Below are 22,993 nucleotides of genomic sequence, written 5' to 3'. Positions count from 1 at the left end.
TTATACATCCAGGAAAATCAAGTGTTTGTAACTAGTGTAATACCCTCTAATACCAGGTGATGTTTTAAAATTGAAATCTATAGAGTATTGATAGTATTTGGCATTAGCCAATGAACTTAAACTAAACATTTACTTTATGGTCAGAAATAGCCAATAAGAGTGGGTAGGCTACATAAAATATTAAATGGCAGTTATTTGCGTGTTTTCAGAATTAGTTATCAGCTTTAAGAATTTGGTCATTTTTTACTCCTTCTCATACCCTACCTGACAATCACTCAACGAATCCTGTTGTCTGTACCTTCAGAGTGTATCCAGACCCGCTTCATCTGTATTGACACCATGATGCAGGCTACCATCATTCCCTCACTAGATTTTTCTGTCATCTCCTGAATTCTATTATCAACAGTTAGCCTTGTCATACTCACTTGTCACTGGCAATTACACTGACTATAAACTCCCAGTGACCTCTTTTCTCACACACATAAAACTGGGAACCAGAGTCCCAGAGATGGTGTGTGATCCATAGGTCTGCACCTGCATCATGGCCCAACTTTCTAGCATCTCCCCAGCCATTCTATTCCAGCCACACTACTTTCTTTATTGCCTCTAAATTCACGATGCATGCTCCTACCCTGGGACCTTTGCACATGATAGTCCTTCGTCAACCTGAATGTTGACCACAGTCCTACTTCCAGTGTCTGATTTACATGTCATCTTGCTAGAGAAATTTTCTCTGGTCACATACATAGAATGGGTGACCGGCCTCCTGTTCCTCTGCCCTAGTATCCCTTCCCCTTACTATTGTTATTTCCACTTAGCAGTTATTACGTTGCCCTTACCATCATCTGACATGTATTAACTTTTTGCTATCCATCTCATATACATAGTCATAAGATCAATGTCAAGGGACCAAATATTTCATATATTTTATGCTAATCATTAATACCTCATATAATGCTTACATGTAGTAAACGATCAATAAATACTTATCTAACAAATTATTTTGCCAAACAACAAGGTATATAGATAGGAGCTTGTATGTTAGAAACGCTATTCAACAAATCCAGATAAAGATCCTGCCCTAAGAAGGCTCATAGTCTAACAGCAGTCTGCTTAGAGCTGGGCTTGTTGGGGTGTGCACAGGAGTTGCACATTTGGCCTTCGAATCCACACTCCACAAGGAGGATTGATGTGACCGTGTCATGTGTCCTTCCTGCATCTGGGTGTCCATATTTGTGGGTATTCCTCTATCATCATCTCTACTAGAGAAATGATGGATTCATTTGCCACCAAAACCAGTGTCTCCTACCCACAGCTTCTTCATATTTGAAATAAACTGAGAGGAAATGATATGTATAAGATAATTTTAATAAGAATACCTAATTTAGAATAATAATGTACAGCTTGTTTCTGACTGTTCTCTGGGTAACTAGAAGTGATGGTAAAAGGCCTGTGTTTATTCTCACCCATTCATACTACTTACCACGAACCACTGACAAGCAAAAAAGGTGTTTGAGATTAGACTCATTTGGTTTGCTGAACTTATAATTGAGAAGTAGTGGACTATAGAGTGACCAAATGTGGGTTGCCACATGCCAGGATGCAGAGAAGCAGTAGCTCAGATGTTTATGGTTGTAGAAATACTTTAATCCTACCCTGGGGTTTTTACCTCGCCTTTGACCTTTTAGTTCCCAGATGGAAGACATATACAGCCTTTATGTTTACAATAAGCTTTAAAAAGCACAAGTGCTAGGCAGATAGCTATCCTTCGTGCTACTAGAATCTACTTTTCTATCAATAAACCCAAGTTGTTACTTACTATTTACTGTTTCATCTGGGCTGCTCTTAACTCCAATCTGCCAGGCCTCAGAGCCATATTTTTATGGCTCATCTAACCCATGGCAGCTTCTCCTTCCTTCTCCTGCACTTTCTTCTCCTCTTCATGGTTCTCCTCTGGCTCCAAGCCTGGGAAGTCTAAACCCCACCTATATCTTTTATGCCCAGCTATTCGCTATTGGCATCTTTACTTAGCATTCAGGAGTAACTTGGGGGCAAACTCTCCAGGGGGCCTCACTTAGCATTACAATAGATAACAAATACCAAACCTCAACAATTATGACCTTTATGATCTTGTAAGAGAGTTGGTTATTACATCACTGGATAGCCCTGAAATATATTAATATTACAGTATTAGGACCTAAGGTTTAATTTTCTATTGCCTTTCCCAAAAAAATCAATTTAGTATCTTATTTTCTAAAAGTTTAATTAATGCTAAAAACATTTTACTATTCACTTTAAAATAAAGAAGTATACATGGCGGTTTAAATGATCAGTGGAGACTTTGGACTCAGTCTTCAGCACTGTAATAAATAAATGCATGCCTGTAATTCAAAGAGCAGAGAGACCATCTCACGCTGGCTTTCCTATTTAATATGACTCATGAATTTGTTGTTTGATGTATCCAGTCTATTTATAGGTGTTTGTATTCTGTTTTAATTTGGTAATATAGAGATCTCTGATTTTTAGAATGCTCTTTTTGGAAATTACTTCAAAATTATATGTAAAATTATATGTATAGAAAAGTATGAGCAGAGAATGTAACTTGACAGATGTAAACATTTTGAATCATCATGTTGCAGACCTTGATATCGGGAGCTGTAGTAGAACAGCTTGACTTCCTGCGAATTAGTGACACAGAAAAGTAAGTCCCCTTGAATTACTTATACTTAGTTTCTTGCATTTCTTGCAGCTACATTAGGAAAGCGGGAAATCTGAAATGTTTTATTTGAATTTCCAGGCTTCCAGAATTTAAGAGCTTTGAAGAACTAGAATTTCCCAAGCATTCAAAAGTCAAACGACAGAGCAGTACCGCAGATACTCCTGAGCTGCGACAGGAGCCAGACATCACCATTACCGAGTGGAAAAACAAATCTACCCACGAAATCCTTCAGAAGCTGAATGTAAGCAAGATATAAAAACACCTATCCCTCACAGGCTGCCAGAACAGGACCTGTCAGTTAGGCTGTGTGCCTTTGTGTCCTCTGAGAGAAATGGGCGGCTGGTGTATGGCCAGGGCAGGCAGTGGAGAGGTGTCCTCTTGGGCCAGAGTCAGTGTGGACGTATAAGGAGTGCAGACGCTGAGGCTCCACCGATGGAGCTCATCCTGTGGTGCAGTAGGCAGTGAGCACTGGTGCTGCCTTTGTGTTCTCAGACTGTTCCTTCATTCTGTGCTCTTCTCTCCCTGCTCTGCACAGCTCTCTGGCCCCAGAGGTTAGCTCCACTGACTGCTGTGTCCCTCCCAGCACTGAGGAACATAGGCCTCTCACTGTGCTACATGAGTGTGTCAGCAGTGTATTGCTCTCTGCTGACATTATTCAGATTTATAAAAAAGAAATGAAACGTTACTGGTAGAACTGTAAACTCTGGGTCATGTTTGGCCATAAACGTTTGAGCCATGGCTAACTTCTTATTACTCCATATAAACAACAATATCACATAGCAGTCACAAAGCATATACACAGTGTCCTGAAATATAAATATTCTATATGTGTCCCTTCTTGCCATGTGTCTCCCCATCTCCACTGATAGTAGCATGGTCTCCCATTTATAAATAAGTAAAATCAAGAGGAGAGTGATTTGGCCAAGTCTCAGATGGTGATGTGTTAATATTCGTACACACTATAGAGTCTGTTCTTCAGTTATTTGCTTATTGGAACATATGATCATTAAATCCTGCTATATCCAGAAACTGACTTGTGTGCCCTCTCTGCCTTCAAGGCTTCTCAGATCAACAGGTCTGTAATGCCATCCTACTTACTGCATCAGTGATACCATATCTCCATTCTATGTTCCATGTTCCCTCTGCGCTTTGTTATTAGTTGAGTCCTATGGTCATTGAAGCTTTTTTCATCCCAGTTCTTTATGCCAATTGATGTTTCAGGACTGTGGTTGTCTGGCCGGTCAAACCATCCTGCTGGGTATACTGCTTAAAAGAGAGGGCCCTAACTTCATCACAATGGAAGGTAAGAGTAACTGAGCAGAGACCTATCTACAAACGGACCTCTGTAATGTGAATATCTATCAGACATGCAAAACAGTGCCCACTGTTCTGAGTTATTTCCTCTCCCATCAAGTCTCCCACCCTCTCTCGTGGAAAGTGTCCCTCAGCCTGCCCTCACAGAGCCTTGCTTCTCTGCTCAGTTGTTGTTAGAGCCCAGATTCCGCCTGTGACCCTGAACGTTTGAACACTCCATAGTTGGTGTTGACATTTCTGTTTCTTACTTTATTTCCTGTAATCTCTCAAGAATGGTATTGAATAATTGTATTTATTGAAATTGGCTTCTTCATGGTTTTTAGTAGCCATTTGGAACAGAACATTGCTCTGAAAGTGATCTATAAAAGTAAGTCATTTCTGCGTGTGTCTGTGTCCACGCTGTCCTGCGGAGGAGGCCCAGCGATCCTTGAAATCCCCGTTTGTATGTGGTCATTGCTGCAGGGAATCCTTAAGTTCTACGTCATGAGCTGTTTCTGGCATTTTATGGTACAGAACAATATAGGAGATGTTGAAACATATTTCCAGTCTCAGACTTTTTGGCTTATCGTAAGACCCTGTCCAGTGTCCCTGCTGCTTTGGTTAAAGTGGAGCTGCACTAACCACGGGTGTTCCAATAGTGCTTACTCGGAGCAGAGACGCCCTGCCCTGAGCTGCGTCTCCACTCCTGCTATCCTCTTTGTTTTGAGGTGGCCTTACTAAGTTGCCCACACTGTCCTCTGACCCACTCTGTGGCCCTGGCAAGCCTGGCACTTGCAGTGGTAGCCTGGAATGCAGCATGCACCACCAGGCCCAGCTTTTCCAGGCACCTATGGAACCAGGATATAATTTAATCTAAATTAAGTCTGTAAAAATAAGTGAGAGGAAAAATTTAAAGATCTTTTTCCTTATCCTTACTAACTTTTGGTGCTCAATTATGTCACATTGTTTCTTACTGACAAAGCCAGTCAAGAGTGCAGAGCACGTGCAAGTCATGGCGAAAGTGTGACTGCCTGGGCTGTGTTGATGGAGTACTGGAATGACTAGCCTCCCACACTTATCAGAGCCATAGGAACTTCCTCCTCCTAAAAAGTAGGCTTTTACTCAGTTGACTAATTTCAATGTGTTCTGTTTCCTGTTGAAAAGTAAGATAATACTTATATTTGCTTAATAGTTTAGAATACATATTAATTAAAAAAATAAAATTTTGAAAACTGTATCATGATGTAGTAAAGGTGCTGGGAACACACGCTTATTTGGGTTACAAATTTAGACTGGTCAGTTCAAAACAAAAATGTTTGCTTTTTTTTTTGAAAGGGAAATAAATGTACATTTAATTAAAAGCTTTCTTCAATGAAGACTTTTCTTATTCTCTGTCTAGGAACTGTGTCTGATCACATTGAAAGAGTGTATAGAAGAGCTGGCAGCAAAAAGCTTTGGTTTGTATTAGTTTCCTTGTTGTTATTTTATAATTTTTCTATTGTTATATTCGGTAGCTTAAAGATAACATTTGATTCTTACAGATGTTACTCATCAAAATTTTGATGTTTAAACTCTAAAGTTATGGCACCTTGAATTCATACTTTTGAAGAGTATTCCCATGTCACAGGAAGACTAAAGAAAAATAACTGGGAATAAAACCCTCTCCAGGAATTGAGCCTAGAAAGCCCTCACTGGATGACAGATCAGGATTCTGTTATGCTGCATTATCCCAAGGAGGATGGATCTTTTAAGTTTCATCTTGTTTAGAAAGCCTTTAGAAGGGCCTAAAAGACCAGTTTGATTGTAAGCAAAATTAATGGAAGGCAATTATCTCATCACTTAAGTTGAAAGAGTAAAGCTGCTTAAAGTCACAGTGAGGGGAGTGCGCCTGAATAGCAGCTCTGCATTTTGATGCAATTAAGTCTCAAGTCATTTCTTATGAAACTCAATCTCAGTAAACCTCATGTTTCTATCCTCTGACAAAAGGGACTGGACAAATCTTCTAAAGAGTGCTTCATCTCTACTTTATGGCAAATACACTATTGCTGCCTAGAGAAACAATAAGCATGCAGTTTAGATATCTCAAATTTCAACTGTAAGTTCTCAGTACAGTAATATGGGCAGTCAGTAGATATTTTTGTAGATACTGTGTTTCGCTGTACCTATAGTATTGTTTGGACTAAGCAAAACCAATTCTTGCTTCTGCATAATACTTACATCTTTGATAAACCACTAAGTAGTAAACATTTAGAAATGCTGACTGTTATATTTAAACAAATAGAATCCTGGAAGCTTTATTTATTCTATTCTCCCTTTTATGGCTTTCCACTGCCCCCAGGCTGGCTGTGCGGTACGGGGCTGCATTTACCCAGAAATTTTCCTCCTCTATAGCCCCGCACATTACCACCTTTCTGGTACATGGGAAACAGGTAACATGCACAGAATTTGGGAAACTTGAGTTGCTTGATATGTGTGGGTTTATCTGCGTTCCAAGGGTTATATGCATCTTTTGGTGTTCAAGTATTATATGAAAGTGTCTCTCTAGAAACGGGAAGTATTTGTTTCACTAACTTGGTCAGCTATTGACTTGATTGTCTACTAGTCCTTTCATGTTGTAATTAAGAAATATACGTGCTTGTTATAGGCCAATTTATGTGGTTATGCTGAAATTTTAAAAATGGTACTTTCAAACCTGCATTTTGATTTTATTCTCTCTAAATGTTCACATAAATTTGTACTTTTGAGGGGAAATGTCTTATATATTGCATGTGGTGTAATTTGGGGGGTATAAATCTGTTCTCTCTACATTCTAAGACTTTTCAGAAATGTAAAAATAAAAGTGTGAATTCCTTCCCCCAACTTTCTGTCTTTATCAGAAAGAAAGTGAGGGTAATTCATTTCTGAAATTCAGTAGAGCCCCCTAATCTAGGCATCCAATTATCCAGGTGACAAAAGAAACATAACTCAAGGCGTCAGAGAGATGGCCCAGCAGTTAAGGGCACATACTGCTCCTCCAGAGGACCCAGGTTTGGTTCCTCATATCTAGCAGCTAACAACTGCTGGTAACTCTGGCTATAGTCTGCACAGGCACCTGTACCCATGTGCATATACATATACACAGTCATACATACACACACTCACCTACACACAGTCACTCACACACATAGTTAAAAAATACTATTGTAGAGAGAAACATAGTATACATTGGTATGGGAGTCAGTCGTCAGTCCAGGCACATGGTGCTTTTTATGCATGTTTTTGATATAAAGCAGAATACCCTCATAATTCCTTCCTCTCCCATCTCAATTAAAAGAATAGTTAGGGCCTTTTGCCTTTTCTTTCTCTTATTTTTTTTTTTTAAATTGATCTTGGCATCAGTGATGCCCTTTGCCACAGCTTAGTGGCTGAGGTGAGTGTGAGACATGAGTGTGAGACACGGCCTTCCCTAATGATAGATGGCCTTTTTTCAAGGGTCAGATCTAAAGACAGTTTACTGCTTCTTCTCTATCACGTGAGGACCCAACTTTATATGTTTTAAGGTTCCCCAGTCAAAGGCACCATTTATTCACCTTCTTTTCTGTTTGTGAAGATCTGGCCTGCTTTCTTCTTTGCCCTCAGGTCGGTTGTACGCCGTGCAGCAAGTCTTTTAAATAAAGTAGTGGACAGCCTGGCCCCATCCATTACTAATGTTTTAGTGCAGGGCAAACAGGTGAGTATCTGCTTTCCACACTCATAGACACAACAGTTTCCAGTTAGAAAACTTACCGCTGGCATATACCGGTGTCATAGACTGCTCAAAAAGAGATTACCAGTGAGTGGTTTGGAAGTTTCTTCAAAAGTCTCTTCTCTCTAGCAAAAAAGATGGTGTCCACATTTTGAGAGCTGCAGAGCACGTAGTGGGCCATCTCACTTTTGTCCTACACCTTGGGGCTATAATTTCAGCCCCCACGTTTGCTTGAATTCAGTGTAGATTCTAGTGTAGAAAATGTACCTTCTGGGGCACTCAGTCAGGTTTGTGATGGGCAGAGCGAAGCTAGGTGCAGAGCAGAGGCACGTTGCGCTTCCACTCCACCTCATCTCTCCCTTTGCACTCCTAAGGAACTCATTAGTGTTCAAGAAAGGCAGAATCTCCATGCCTGCCCTGCTCCTCCATCCCTCACCCTCCAGAGCTGCTTTCTACCCACCAGCTCAATCTGTCACTTCTGCTCACAGGGCCATCGGCAGTTAGCTCTTGCTCCCTTCTCTCTCTCTCTCTCTCTCTCTCTCTCTCTCTCTCTCTCTCTCTCTCTCTCTCTCTCTCTCTCTCTCTCTTCCTTGCTCCCTCTTCCCTCCCTCCCTCTTGTCTCTCTCTCCCCTGTTCTTCCTCCCTCCCTCTCTCTTTCTCCTTCCTTTCTTCTGTCCCTTCCTCCCTCCTTTCCCCCTCCATCTTTTCCTCTCTCCCCCCTCTCCAGTCCTGTGTCTCCTTCTACAATCCTTGATGGTAAATGGGTTGGGTTGAGCTGTGCATGTGGTGTTGGCTGCTGCTGTTCATTTTCTGTAATCTCTAATCATGTGGCTGATTTATTGTTTGATTAGATCGAAAATCTATTTGCTTTCTGTCCTTCCTTTGAAAATGTCTGTGTTTATCATGTGTTCCTGATAGCTAATCCAAGAATACAGTAAGCTTTAATAATAATGATATTTTTAATCTTTCTCAATACCACCAACTAATTGCTCATATTTCAGGGATCTTAACTGATTAAAATAATTTCATTCAGATGCCCACCTTTGTGGATGTTAGAAGAATGTTATTTACCTTCTCCTATGATGTTGTTTAATTAAAAATAATTATACCAATAAGAAATTACTGAGAAAAAGTTACTTTCCATATATTTCTCCATGTTCCATATTAGTTGGTAAACTTTAAACCACTGTCGGTGGTTTGGTAAATCAAGGAACAGGAAGTTGATTACCCAGTACGTTTTATTACCAGAATTTTTATCTGTAGCCAGAGTCTTTCATAGCCATTACAGCTGTGAATATTAGCTAGGCTTTGGGAAACATGTTTCTCCTTAGTTTTAGTCCCCAAAGCACTGAAGTATAGGTAATTCCACTACCTATGGTCATAGGTGTTAGAGCTTGAGGGTTACTGGCCTGTCACTAAAAATGTAGGCTTGGATTTGTCTTACCCATTCTGAACACTATCCATAGGAGGCTGTAGCCACCCTGCTTCCACATTCCAGAAGCCTCTGAGCCTGCCCTCCAGCTATGGCTGGATTGTTGTCCATCAGGCCAGTATTTCCCAGGGAACTATTTCCTTACTGCAAAGGACGAGGGGGCCAGATGTCAACAGCTCAGCCTAATGACCAGAGGTGGGCAGTTTATTCATCAACTAGTTTCTATCCCTTCACAGACCAAGAAATGGAAATAGACCAAAGTATGCATTTGCTCATTCTGAAGATCTGCTCCAGCCTGAAGTGGTGTGGTTTCCTCAGACTTGCAAATTGTCTCAAGCTTTCTTGAATAAAAGTAGTCTAGTTGCTATTATCTCTAGGAGCTAATTATGTACCTTCTGTTTTCTTTACACGGTGATATTTTAATCAAAGTAATCATGCTCATATTTACTAGTTGGTGTCATTAGTATATGATAATCCAGTAGTTATTAGAAGCTCACATACACACACACACACACACACACACACACACACACACACACACACACTAAAGCCCAGGTTGGCCAAGACTCCTAATCCTCCTGCCTCAGCTTCCAAGACAATTGAACTGGTTCTAGATGTCTGGTGCTATACCAAGCCAGTTCTTACTCTGAGCCCTGTTACAACACAGGAACAGCTGTTTTGAGTCTTTATCCCTCATCTCTGAAAAAGCACGTCTTTGAGGTATTGTTTTTCCTGCCTTGAACAAGACAAGAAGTGTTAAGGAGGAGGAAGCAAGAGCAGCAGACACTGAGAAGCAGCTGGCCCAGCAGGGAGGAGAGATTCAGCACTCTCTTGCCAGCTCTGTCAGCACTTCCTGCTTTGAGTCTTCTGTATCATTCCTGTCTGAGCTCTTTCCTTTCTCAGGCTTCTGGGCAGCCAGCCGACCCCTTCATTCCATAGCTGAGCCGTCTAGTACCGTGGATCAGAACCCTCCATGTATACCTGACATGATCAGGATAAGTGAGGGCCACACAGGAACTACATGGCCTTCCTCCTGACTTTGGAAAGGTTGCAATGTTATTAAAGAGCAGAAGGTTCTACTTGAGAAATTGTAAAAATAGATCTCCCAAATGGTGAACCGTGTAGTAAAATACAATCATTGAGTGCATTCTGGTACCTCTAGGGACTTTCTAACACTACCCCCCCCCCAAATTAATAGTTATTTATGTCTACTCACCTTCACTTCCCTGGGACCCTCACCAGCTCTTACAGTTTAGACCAGACTCTGAACCATCATGGACCCCAGTGGGAGTCACACTTTGAAAGCCATTTTAATAAATATCAGGAACAGTTATTCTGCCTAACTCCCTAGCTTACATAGAGCAATTTCAGCCTGCCAATCATCCTGAGCCTTGATTTTTTTTTTTTTTTGGTAGCTAGGAATTCTTTTAACAGTAAAATTCTGGCACTTGTAGGTAACTCTAGGTGCCTTTGGACATGAAGAAGAGGTCATCTCTAATCCACTGTCTCCAAGAGTGATTAAGAACATCATTTATTATAAATGCAATACCCACGATGAGAGGGAGGCGGTCATTCAGCAAGAACTGGTCATCCACATCGGCTGGATCATCTCCAACAGTCCCGAGCTGTTCAGTGGCATGCTGAAAATACGGATTGGGTGAGTGCTTTGATGTGTACAGGGATGTGTTCAAGTGGCCCTCAGCAGATACCAGCTTCACTCTCGGTGTTCTGGAAGGTGTGCCCCTTTCTTCCATGCCGTGGAAGCACCATCTGCTGGTGTGAAGAAATGAATGCCCGTGGCCAAAAAGCATCCACACCTGCATTTACTTCCCAATCGAGACATTGTAGCAAAATCAAAATTCTTAAAAATAAAATAGATGAGCCATGGGGGGAAAAAAAAGATTTTTTAGCAAAACTGTTGTCAGGAGACACAATTCAATTAGAAATGGACATTTTAAGACTATTCTACATCTGTTTTGTACCAAAATCTAGTATTGAATTGTTACTATTCTAGGTTTGAGTGAGAAATTGAAAGTAAGGCGCTGGTGGTCCAAACATCCCTAACCAAAGGTTTTGTGGAGAAGGATGAGGAGGATGGCAAGCTCTGTAGGCCTGGGTCGGTTCTGGGCCTCTCCTGCCTTGCTCTACAGCAGCCTCAGTGCTCCAAGTGAGAAGGAAATACTTCAAAGGCTAAGGCAACCCATAAAGCATATTACAAGTGGAGTATAAATATGCCCTAATCCAAAACAGTCTGATTGACATCTGAGCATAGAGTAACAAACTGTTAGGAAGAATACACAGTTACTGTTTGCTGACTGCAGATGTGGGGGTGCAGATGTAAGTGTCAGTACAGTTTCTGCTCTACTTGTCCCTGGATTATTGATTAAAACAAATCTTTACAATTCTTCATATCAATTTCTCCTGGATTTAAGCATTTTTTTTACCTTTAGAGAGAGAATGTGCATGTAACTGGAAACTTCCAAGTGAGAGGGCACTGCAGAAGCAGTGCTTGGAGACCTAGTGCAGGCATGGTAACAGAAGGCATTGCTGACACTGTGTTACATTATAGTACAAGTGTGGAAGTCAGATGACAACTATGGGAGTTAGTTTCCCCATTCTACCATGTGGGTCTCAGGGATTGAGCTGAGGTTGTCAGACATGGTGACAAATGTCTTTATTAATATATGTTCCTTTGTGTCATTTGTGGCTTTCCAATTTTTATTTCAGATGCTAATGTGATAATAGCTACTTGTACATACTGTCTGCAGCACCATGAGTGCACACTGTATGCCAGGAGTGCACACTGTAAGCCGTGAGTGTGCACTGTAAGCCAGGAGTGTACACTGTAAGCCAGGAGTGTGTACTGTAAGCCAGGAGTGTGCACTGTAAGCTGTGAGTGCACACTGTAAGCCGTGAGTGCGCACTGTAAGCTGTGAGTGCACACTGTAAGCCAGGAGTGCACACTGTAACCTGTGAGTGCACACTGTAAGCCAGGAGTGTGCATTGTAGTGAGTGCGCACTATAAGCCGTGAGTGCGCACTGTAATCCAGGAGTGTGCATTGTAATGAGTACACACTGTAAGCCGTGAGTGTGCTCTGTAAGCTGTGAGTATGCACTGTTAAGCCATCAGTTATTTCCCTGTCATTATATTGCTGGCTGGGACCTCTAGCTCACCCCTGCTACCCAGAATCATGAGAAAGTTTGATTTGGTACATCACTAGTCCAGACAACAATCAAAATTCAAAATTTGAAGTGTGGTTGCCATTAAATTCATGTTAATTTCACACCATCATGAAGGTATAAATTAAGAATGTCCAAGGTTATACATAAACATAAAAATTAGATTTTACACCTTTACCTAATATGTGACAAAAAATGGTATGATTTGAAGCTAGTTCTAAGTCTGTTGTATATTCCAGGAGATAGAGTACGGTGCTCTGAAAAGTAGAAGATCTTAGAGCAAGCTTTCCACTCCTCGTAATACTGGAAATTGCTTCTGACGTGGAGAGTTTCATCATGTTAACCACACATTAGGAAGCTGTAAAGTGTAAATCTTTCTACTTGTTGATAATCAGTCTGGCTTCGTCAGGTGTAAGAAGAGCTTGAATGACTTACTTGATCATACTTTCAAGGTCACTATTTGGAGTTTAAAGCAAAAATTTTCAGGAAACCACACTTGGTCTTTTTTTCTTTGTATACCCAAATTCCTGATTAGTGGGTACATACTGGGCCCATGGGGCCATTTAGTAAGTCAGCAAGGGGAAATGATGGGCTGTAAATGAGTAGAGCGTTGCTGTTTGTCTCTCGTAAGGAGCCCCTGCACTGTAAGCTATGCACTAAGCTGTGAGTGCACACTGTAGACCATGAGTGCACCGTGTATGAGCTATGTGAGTGCACACTGTAAGCTATCGGTTTACATCCCCTGCAGTTAGGCTGTTCCTACCATCTGCTTCACCTCTCTAGACAGCAACTCAGTGTCATGCAGGAAGACTTGAACCTGACTCACAGGTCTGCAGTCATGTCATGAGACTGTTTTGGACATGTATGTTACTCTTTCTTGTTCTTAGAGAACAGACCAGTGCATACTAGGGCTTGCCACCTTCTGAGCCCCTGGAATAGATAAGCAGTCCTTGGAAAAATCTCCAGGCAAACAGACAAGCCAGCAGAAAGTAGTGAAATTAATATGCCCTTGGTCAGAGAATCAAGATTCAGGATTGCAAGCTAGTATAGATTCCTCAGTCACTGCTTTGGCAAATTCTGGAAAAGGAATTTGAGTATAGTTTGCAGCATCATGACTAACATTTGATATGTGAGGTACTCTCCTTGTGACATTTAGAAAACAGGTTCCTCTGGGGAATTCCTTTTCGGCCCAACAAATCTCAAGAATCCAAAGGCGAACCATCCCAAACACCTCTACCTCAAACACAGTGTACACAAAAGTCCTGTCTATCCATCTAGCTTTGGAGAAGCCTTATGCTCTTGATGGAGACACATCTTAGACAGAGCCATCCTTTCTCAGCCTAGACTGGGCCTCCTTTTGGGTCCACCAGAATGACTCCCAAAGTATTACATACAGAAACTCCGAATCCCAACACGGTTATCTGCTTTATTTGGCATGATTTCACCTCCTGTTTCTTAATTGAACCTTAGGAAACATATGTCAAATCCTGAATCCTCCCCCAAGCCTGTGCCCACAGTGATTGTTCATGACATTCCTACAGAGGTTTTAGAATGCTATTTATGTAATAGACAGGTACAGGCATCAAGTAGTATTCAGTGTGTGGACCTTGTGAAACCCCCTCTGAAGAGGAAAAGCTATAGATAAGGCACAACACAGCTCTCAACCTCGAACAAGTAAGAGTTTATTCTAAGCCAAAATAAGTATGACTGTGGTCCAGGAACATGGGTTCAGGTTGCCCAGAGCAGCACCATGGAAGGAAGTATATTAGCTTTCTTTAGAACAAAACAAAATCATAAATCAATAGTTCCAAATACAGCCAAAAAGAACTCCTCTTCCGGGTGCATGTCTCCAGTGAGACAAGACTCCTCCCTTCTAGACCTAGAGGGTAGGCACAAGGTAGACAGGTGACAACAAGGAAGCTATTGGCCTGTCAAGAATGGATGCCTAGGCTGAGTGTGGTGGTGCTTGCCTTTAATCTCAGCATGCAGGAGGCAAAAGCAGGAAGATCTTTGTGAGTTCCAGGCCAGCCAGAGCTGCACAGTGAGGTCCTGTTCTCAAAACAAAAACAGCAAAAAGAATGGGTACTAAAGGAGGTTATTAAGTCAGGGACAGCTGTGGACAGCGAATAAATAACCCAGGGTCCTCTGGCTCCGGATCTGCAAAGTCTCCCTGCCACAGCAGGAGAATCTGCAGCACAGTTGTGACTACCTCCCTGGGACTCCACTTACACACTTTTATCTCTTTTTACATGCTTAGTAGGTTTTACTAAGGTCCTTTAGGTCCCCCTTCACATGGACGCACACCTTTATTAATGGTTGGCTACGAGCAGGAGCAAACATACTCGGAATGTTTCTTTATAAAGAGTTGCCTTAAATTAGTCCCTGGAACATTTTTAATTATTCAAGACAGTTTTTAAAGGCCAAATTCTTTATAAATTGTTGAACCTGTAGCTGCTTATAAGATACTCATTTATTGCTGTTTTGTTTGTTTGGTTTGGTTTGGTTTGGTTTTTAAGTGGGGAGATTTAGAGAACGTACTTGTTTGCTTTCTTGCTTCTTAGATGATGGCCACATGCCAGGTGGGTAATCTTATCTGAATTTGTTTTCAATTATTGTTTTCTTTTAGTGCTAGTCAAGATTAAAAATTAACTGGTCAGATTTTTATGTCATATTCTTCTTGAAATGCCAGCATTCACTAGGCTAGGCTGAATGCAGGTGCTTAAATCACAGTGCATCTCAATTCCCACATGCTGCCTACATTTTTATCTGTGCTTTAACCTTCCTGAGTCTTTTTCAAGGTTTCTTGATTTGCATCACACATTGCTCCTGCTGCTCCCTAAACCAGCAGCATACTGCCTTCTCTTTCTCCAAGGCGAATTCTGCCAGTGCAGTGTCTTCAACTTCACTGTGGACAGAGCCAGCCTGCTACATGAATGCTATCCTAGCCTTATAATGATTTGATTTGCTGTCTCATTATTGATCTGTGTGCCAGCTTTCATGTTGAAATAGATCAAGTTCCTGACAGGCCATTTCTGTAAAGACCTGCAATCAACTGCTTTCTTCTGTAGTCCTGTCAGTCAGGCTTTAATAGGAGAAAACCCTTGGGAAGGTGTGCTATCAGGCCTTCCTCGGCTCTGCCTTTAATGTTGCTTTGGCCTTATGTGAGCAACTATGACCCAGATGAATCCTGTCTTCTGATGCCCAAGACAGCCTCTGTAGATTTATTGTATTTAGATGTATGTATGTATGTATGTATGTATTATGTATGTATGTATGTATGTATGTATGTATATAGATATGTGTATAGATATAGGTATGTGTATTTAGTACTCAGAGAAGGTCACTGGTGTTTGAGGTACAGACTTTAGCATTGCTGCGGCAATACAGAAGAGTTGGTGATTACAGCCCCAGGTTCATTAGCATCACGTTGGCACTCTCCAGAATCATTGTTTTGAAGAGGCTTTGATAAGAGATGAGGAAGGGCAGGGTCCTTATGTGTCCTATCTGTGTTCTGTTGACTAGGTCTGGGAGAAGGGGTGAGGCAGATGTCTGCAAGGTCAAGGTCCTGGTATCAGCTGATTTGGCTCTGGTTAAGAGTCTTCCCTGTGGATAGCTGCCCTCACTAAGGTTACTGTGACCTCAGCTTACCCTAATACTTTCCAAAGGCCCTGTTTCAAGATACTCTGCCATGGGGCCAGGGCTTCAAGATAGGAATTTGGAAAGTGTAGTATTACAGCTTAGTGAACAGCTGATTATATGGACAGCCATTTATTAAGTTGCTTAACTACAAATATCAGTTTTTATTCTCTTGAAGTAATGTGGAAATAATTGTTAAAATTTTTTCTTGCCCAGGACCAGGATTATTATTTATGACTGTGTTCTCATCAAGTGTCAGCTGTATGTCTTGAGTGGTGTCAGTTATCTGTAATCTTTTCTCTGTCCCTTCTTGATGAGGGCATGCGATTAAATAAAATGCTGACATAACATGGTGTTCTTGTTAACCTCACCTCAGGTGTTCTCAAAAGGGGGACGTGTTATCTGACTGTTCTGGGGTGCTCCTCCAGTTGCCCTGAGGGAGGACATTGCTGTGTTATCTGACTGTTCTGGGGTACTTCTTCAGCTGTCTTTTTTTTTATTATTTTATTTTATATATATGACAAGTACATTGTAGCTGTCTTCAGACACACCAGAAGAGGGCATTAGATTCCATTACAGATGGTTGTGAGCCACCATGTGGTTGCTGGGAATTGAACTCAAGTCCTCTGGAAGAGCAGTCAGTGCTCTTAACCACTGAGCCATCTCCATCCCTTCTTCAGCTGCCCTGAGGGAGGACATTTCTGTCCTCCAGCCACATCCTGAAGCTCTCTGCATGCTGCTCAGTGACTCATGTGTATCTGCCACTTTCTCCTTTTCTTACTGGGAAACTGAGTGTGTCTTCACTCTTCTTGTTCATCAGACCTTGGCCTAAGATAGCCATCATTCTCCTGACCTCCCACAAGTCTTCCTTTCTCTTTTTTCTTCCCTCTTTCCCCCATTTTGGGAATTTTATGTTGGAGCTGTCATATCAAATTTGTGACCTTGGCAATTGGAATGAAGGTGAGAAGTTAGAGTTGTCCGGTGGGCTTTAGAAGGATTAGTAGTCCTGGATGAGTGTCTTGGTTTTCTCGTTTTACCAATCTCCTTTGTTCTTCTCTCTTCCCGTGGGCATATGATTACCACACTGGGTCTGGGTCACAGGACATTTTCTGTTTGTCACTGTGCCTGCTTTCTCTGATTTTCTGACACCTTCTTTAGTACTTTATACATAAGAGTGCTTTTTTGTTTTTATTTTGGTCTTTGCAAAAGTTTCACGATATAAGAAAATTAGCTTTTTCTAACAGTTTTGTGATTCTCTAGACTTTCAAAGGACCTTTTAAAATATACATGGCCATATTTATTCTTCAGTGTAGTGTGTTAGATAAGAAATGGTTATGTCCCCATTTAAAAAGTAACTGAGCAATGGGGCACAATTGGTAAGGGATGGCTTTGGTTCTTCCCTGTGTAACTGGAGTTGTTTTTGACTGTTTGACAGTTTCACACATATGTGTGATGGAGTTTGATCATTTCCCCTCCGACAGCCATAAGTCCTCTCAGCCCCACCCTCCTGCTGACACCTTTCTCCTTTTCCACCAGCCTCTCTTCCACTTTCATGTCTTCCTCTTCCTCCTCTTTTTTTTCTCCACTTAGTTTAGTTAGGTTGCCTCTGTGAGCCTTGGTGGGGGATTTACTGAATCATGGGCAACTTAGCAACAGCAACACCAGTGAAGGAAATGACACCCCCTGCTGGCATGGTTTGCACACCTTTAATACCAACAGAGGCAAATCTGGCAGAAGCAGGCAGGTCTCTGAATTTGAGGCTAACCTGATCTGCCTAGTGAGATCCTGTCTCAAAACAAAACAAAAACAGCAAAGAGAAAAGAAAAAAAGTACAATCTAGCAGCACCCATTAGCTGTTAGTAGTCCCTTTGGAGGAGTGGGACCTCGTGAGCTGCTTTCCCATTTGTGATGAAATGTTGACAGGCCCAGTCTTGTGTGGGTCTTGTGCAGGAAACCATGCCTACAGTAAGTTCATCATTACAACAGCTGTGTCATCCTGTCTGGAAAATAGCAGCTCTTAGATTAAATCAAACTCCTCTTCTGCAATGTCCCTGAGCCTTAGGCTGGGTGATACTGGCGTCTGTTTTAGGGCCAGTCATTTAATCTCAACAATTTTGTCACATGTGAGTCTCTGCCTGTGCCAGAGTTTCTCTGACAAAGGCTGAGAACAGCACCAACCTATGGGCACAGACATAAGTGTTTAAAAGAGGGTTTGACAACATGTCCATTTGACAAAGCAACTATAGTAAGTTTTCCCTGAGGGTTGTGATCTCCAGTGTAGGCTCTTGACCAGGTTTACAGTAGCAGGCATGGCTCTCCTCTGGTAGAGCAGGCCTCATACGCAATCCAAAAGTGACTTGCTATCGATCCCCTCAGTAGTCATGCCACAGCACCAGTGGGCACACCTTGCCTGGCAGGTTGGTTGTGTGGCCACGGAGGCCACAGTTATGTGGGGATTGTTGATGCCTCTTCTTCCCCAGGAGCCTCCACAGCACCTCAGGCATCATGAAAGCCAGCCGGCAGAGTGAAGACTTGGAGCTCAGTCCCAGTGTGATTTCTCTGTGCCCTGCAACTGAAGTGTGTGGCATCTTCAGCCACAGTGGCTACCATCTAGCTCTAGTGAGCAACTGGGCACAGTGACAGTAGCCTGTGTGCCCCTGTTATTTTGGAAGCCTCCAGGGTATCCAGACCAACCACTTGTAGAGAGGAAAGCCACATCCAGCACTTCGGTTTTCCTTTAGTAGCCTGTGGCTTCTGGGAAGAGCAGTACCTACCCATGCAGGGTGCTTCTATCTCAATTTTTTAACTCTATTCTTTTAATCAGCTGACTTCTAAAATAACAGGCTCACATAAGGGCATGTTTCATACCTGCTTAGTTTTGATTAACCCTTCCTTTCAGCCGTCCCTCCCCCTCCCCCCACACCCTGTCTCCCCATTCCTCAAATACTAACATATCCTGTGTGCCACATGTTCCCTCCCTTCAGGCTTCCTCTCTAGTAAACCCTTTTAGCTCCCTGGCCTCTATACATACTTGAATTACACATGCTAGTCTTTGAGTTCAAAGGTGGGGTCTGCAGATGAGAATGATCGGGTTACATTTGGCTCTCGGGGGCTGAGCCTACTTTGCTTGGTGTATTTCCCAGCACTATTGGTTTTCCTTAGAGTCTTAGAATTTCATTTTCCTTTGTATCTGAATAAAATCCAGTGTGCCACTTATGCATGTGCATGTGACCATAATCACATCTGCCGCATTGTTAGAGTCTGTCGTGTCCGAGGCATAAAGCAGTTCTGTGTGTTAGGACTTTCATTGCTGAGTATCTTAGAGAGTAGGTGCAATCTTTTAGAAAAGGTTTGTAGGCAGAGGTGGTGGCTCACACCTATAATCCAAATCCATGCAAGAATGAGACAGAAGGATCCCCACAAGTTCAATGCCAACCTCAGAGGAGAGAAGGGGGGATGGGGGGGAAAGGGAGAGAGAGGGAGAGAACAAAGATTACAGTGGTTGCCAGTACCTACCATGGAGCTCTGAGGAGTCTGAGAGACCCATGGAGGATCCAAAGGGTGACACAACAGAAAAGGTGACTCACGAAATTAGAAAGAAAGATGACAGAGAATGACAAATCTATACCCTTTGCTGATACATCTTAGCTAGTAGGCTGCAGGCATGAGGGTTGTGCCAATGAGCCGTCGAGTAGCCGTTACCAAAGACAGGGAGATGTGCAGCAGTGTGGAGCTCTTGAAGAAACAAGTCAACACTGAGTGGGGCTGGCCCTGGGTCTGTCGGCCAGCACCCAGCATGGAGCTGCTGCAGCTACAGCCCACACTGCTTGCCCTGCTGGGAGACAAAGGCGTGGACACTGGAGCTGCCCGAAGGCTAGAAGTACAAAGGTTAGACAGGTGGGGAAGTGTGTGGCAGCCAGGAGCCAGCTCCCAGACACCCCTCCTAGCTACAAACATCACCCTGACTCTGGGTAACAACAGGATATCCAAGAGGAGTCTTGGCAGTGTCTCAGCAATGGTGCTCTATTTATGGTGCTTCAGAAACCAGAAACCTTGAACCAGACCAATGGCTCATTGCAATGAATATTTGTATATAAAGCTGTTTGGGCAGTGTGTGTGTGTGTGTGTGTGTGTCCTGTGTGACACGCTGCAGTTTGCAGTGCAGCTGTAACTAACAAATGTGTGATGGAGAGGTGGGAAAGACGAAGGGATGGAGCAGGAGTGAGCAGTGGAGAGAGCAGGAACTAGAGACACAAAGGTGGTGACAGGTGTGGGAGAGGCCTGCAGTTGGGGAACATGTCATTGCTGACAGGGTGGTGTGCAACAGCTTGTGTAAACTCAGCCTCCAAACAAGCTGCCCAGCTGCACGATTACCCTGGCTCTGAGCAACGACAGCATGTCTGTGGGTCCATGTCCACTCTGCTGCGGCCTCTTAGGGAGGCTGAACACAGGGAGTTTGGCTGTGGTTACCCCACCACCTGGGTGGCTGCTAGACTCTAAGGAATCGCCAAGACACTACTCTGGCACAGTTTGAGATGTGGGAAAGCCAGAGCTGGTTCGGGGGTCCCTGGGCCTGTGACAAGGCTGAGCTGTGGGGTTCTCAGACTCTTGGACATCCGGAAGAGACAATCCATGGTTCCAAACAGTTTATTGGTTGTTCATGGTGGAAAATGGATGAATAATGTACCATACCCACTTCTCAGGGTAGACCTGAGATTAAATACCTTTTACAGGGAGGAATGTCTGGGAAGGGAAGCTTATTGGCTAACCCCTCCAGGCCTCTAAGTACCTCATTAGTGTGGAGAACTCTGTTTTGGAACTATATGACCATAGGACAGGTTTCTTTATGTGAGGAATGTGGCGAATGTTCCAGACCAGGAGTCTGGCAGGGAATAGGGAGTTGCCTAAGCCTCAGGTGTGTGCCCACCGAGTCTCCGGTCTCAACCTGCTCTACCTTACCAAACTTTCTGGCATAGTCTTACCATCCAACACATGTCCGAGAGGAAGAAATGTTTATTTTCTAGATTAGGCCTCCCCGAAAGACCTCTATGGTCCATGCTGCCCCTAGAGGCCATGTTGGAATCCACAGTCCACTGCCCCAGGCCACACTGAAGCCCAAGGTACAAGTGGATATCTGTGGTCTGGACTGCCACTAAGGCCATGTGGATGGCTGAGGCCCCTGTTGATGTCTGTAATCTGTGCTACTGCAGGAGGCCATAATAGTGTTCATGGTCCAGATTGCTACCAGTTACCATGTTGATATGAGTGCCCTGTACACTGAGGGCCGTGTTGGGGTCCATGGTCCTTCTGCAGCTGGTGACATATTGATGTCTATGATCCATGCTGCCACAGAAGACCCTGTTTAGGTCCACCATCCTTCTGCAGCCAAGGCTGTGTTGATGCTTGTGATCCATGTTACCGCTGAAGGCACTCAGATGTCCGTGGTCTGTACAGCCCTGAGGCCTCATTGATACCCATGGGTCATGCTGCCTCCAAGGGCCATGTTGATGTCTGTGGTCCCTGTTGCCACCACAGGCCATGTCTGGATCTGTGGTACTGCTGCAGCTGGGGGCTATGTTTATGTCCTGCACTGCCACCAAAGGTTATGTGGATGCTTGTGGTCCGTGTTGACACCTGAAATGATGTTGATGTCTGGGGGCTGTGCTGCCACCTGAGTCCATGATGATGTCATTGGGCTAGGCTGCCACTGGGGACCATATGTGACCCATGTTGGCCCAGAAACCATGTTGATTGATGTCCTTGGCCTGTGATGCGGCTAAGGGCTATGTTGATGACCATGTTCTCTACTGGAGACCATGCAGAGGTCCATGGTACTTAGTGGTGCTGGAGACCATGAGGAAGTCCGTATTCCCATTGACTGTAAAGGGTGAGGAAGCTACTTTTGGTATCTATGACTGCAGACTCACAATTGATAAAAAAGGATCTTAGAAGGCTTCTATGACAACTCCTACTTCTATCCTTCCCATCCCCTCCCCCCGGCACCCCCAAAGTAACAGCCTAGACAGGAAACCATTGAAGGGAACTCTAAAAGACAGTGGTTAGAATGCTAAAGTGTAGCTCTCCACAGTTGATGGCTTCTGGCTAGGGTGCAGGTGGGGACAGACCATACCCCAGTGAGTATATGAACATCAAAAATTAGACTTATGGGGTGGTGGTCTTCTTCTTCCTCCTCTTCCTCCTCCTCTTCCCCGTCCTCCTCTTTCTCTTCACTCCCTCCTCCTCCTCCCCCTCCTTCTTCTTTTCTTCTTTTGGGCAGGAGGTCACAAGGCTGGGGGAATGGACATGGGAGAACTAGGAAATGAGTGAATGATATAAAATTCCCAAATAATCAATAAAAAATCTATGTTGGAAAGAAAATGACAATAAAAAAGAAGGGACATCTGATTTTGTTGTCATTGTTCATTTAGTTGATAGTTAGGGTTTTGGTTTGGTTTGAGACATGGTCTTACCATGTAGCCCAAACTTCCTCAGTCAGGAGCCTCCTGCCTCCTCCTTCTAAGCACCAGAAGTACTGTTGTGTGCTGCTGCGCGGCTAGCACAAAGTCTGGGTCACAGTGCCATTATCATAACAACAAGTGAACACCACCAAATATTCATTATCTAGCCCTCAAGTGACTTCTGACTTCCACACATATTCGTACCTCTCTGCAGTCCTGTAGTCTAGAAGAGAGCCTTCCACTACATGTTTCTTTTCATTCCATTGGCTTTCTAAGTGGCCAGAGTTCAGATTTTTCCACTGCATGGCTCAATAATGGGCCATTACTCTAAGCTACTACACATATAAAATGTAGCATTAAAACGAGAGGGAAATAAAGTAGAATTATAAGTAACTTTAAGTTAAACCTTTGTAGACTATAAGATAAAACTCAAGATTTTTATTTAAAGAAAAGGTCCATTGAGTACGTATTTTTTAAACAAAGTGTTTGTAACAACTAATTTTATAAGGAATTTTAACATCAAAGCATCCAAATATAACTGTGTTCTTGTT

At 43.0% G+C, this 22,993-nt stretch overlaps 1 protein-coding gene across 5 annotated transcripts in view; it reads left to right on the top strand.

The window, feature by feature from the left end:
• The window catches only part of Phkb (phosphorylase kinase regulatory subunit beta), a 172,927-nt gene that overhangs the window by 133,567 nt on the left and 16,367 nt on the right, over positions 1 to 22,993 (top strand). For 4 of the 5 annotated variants that reach the window (XM_028755473.1, XM_028755471.1, XM_028755474.1 and 1 more), the window contains 6 exons: positions 2,640 to 2,701; positions 2,798 to 2,960; positions 3,941 to 4,022; positions 5,412 to 5,469; positions 7,631 to 7,721; positions 10,623 to 10,825. In XM_028755473.1, coding sequence (XP_028611306.1) covers positions 2,640 to 2,701; positions 2,798 to 2,960; positions 3,941 to 4,022; positions 5,412 to 5,469; positions 7,631 to 7,721; positions 10,623 to 10,825 — 659 coding nt within the window. Of the gene's footprint in view, positions 1 to 2,639; positions 2,702 to 2,797; positions 2,961 to 3,940; positions 4,023 to 5,411; positions 5,470 to 6,350; positions 6,442 to 7,630; positions 7,722 to 10,622; positions 10,826 to 22,993 lie in introns of all 5 variants that reach the window. The other variant, XM_028755472.1, reaches the window with a different exon arrangement.

Source organism: Grammomys surdaster, unplaced genomic scaffold (genome assembly GCF_004785775.1).
Source record: "Grammomys surdaster isolate TR1022 unplaced genomic scaffold, NIH_TR_1.0 126063, whole genome shotgun sequence".
NCBI classification, from domain to species: Eukaryota; Metazoa; Chordata; class Mammalia; order Rodentia; family Muridae; genus Grammomys; species Grammomys surdaster.
This window is presented reverse-complemented; position numbering and strand designations above follow the sequence as displayed.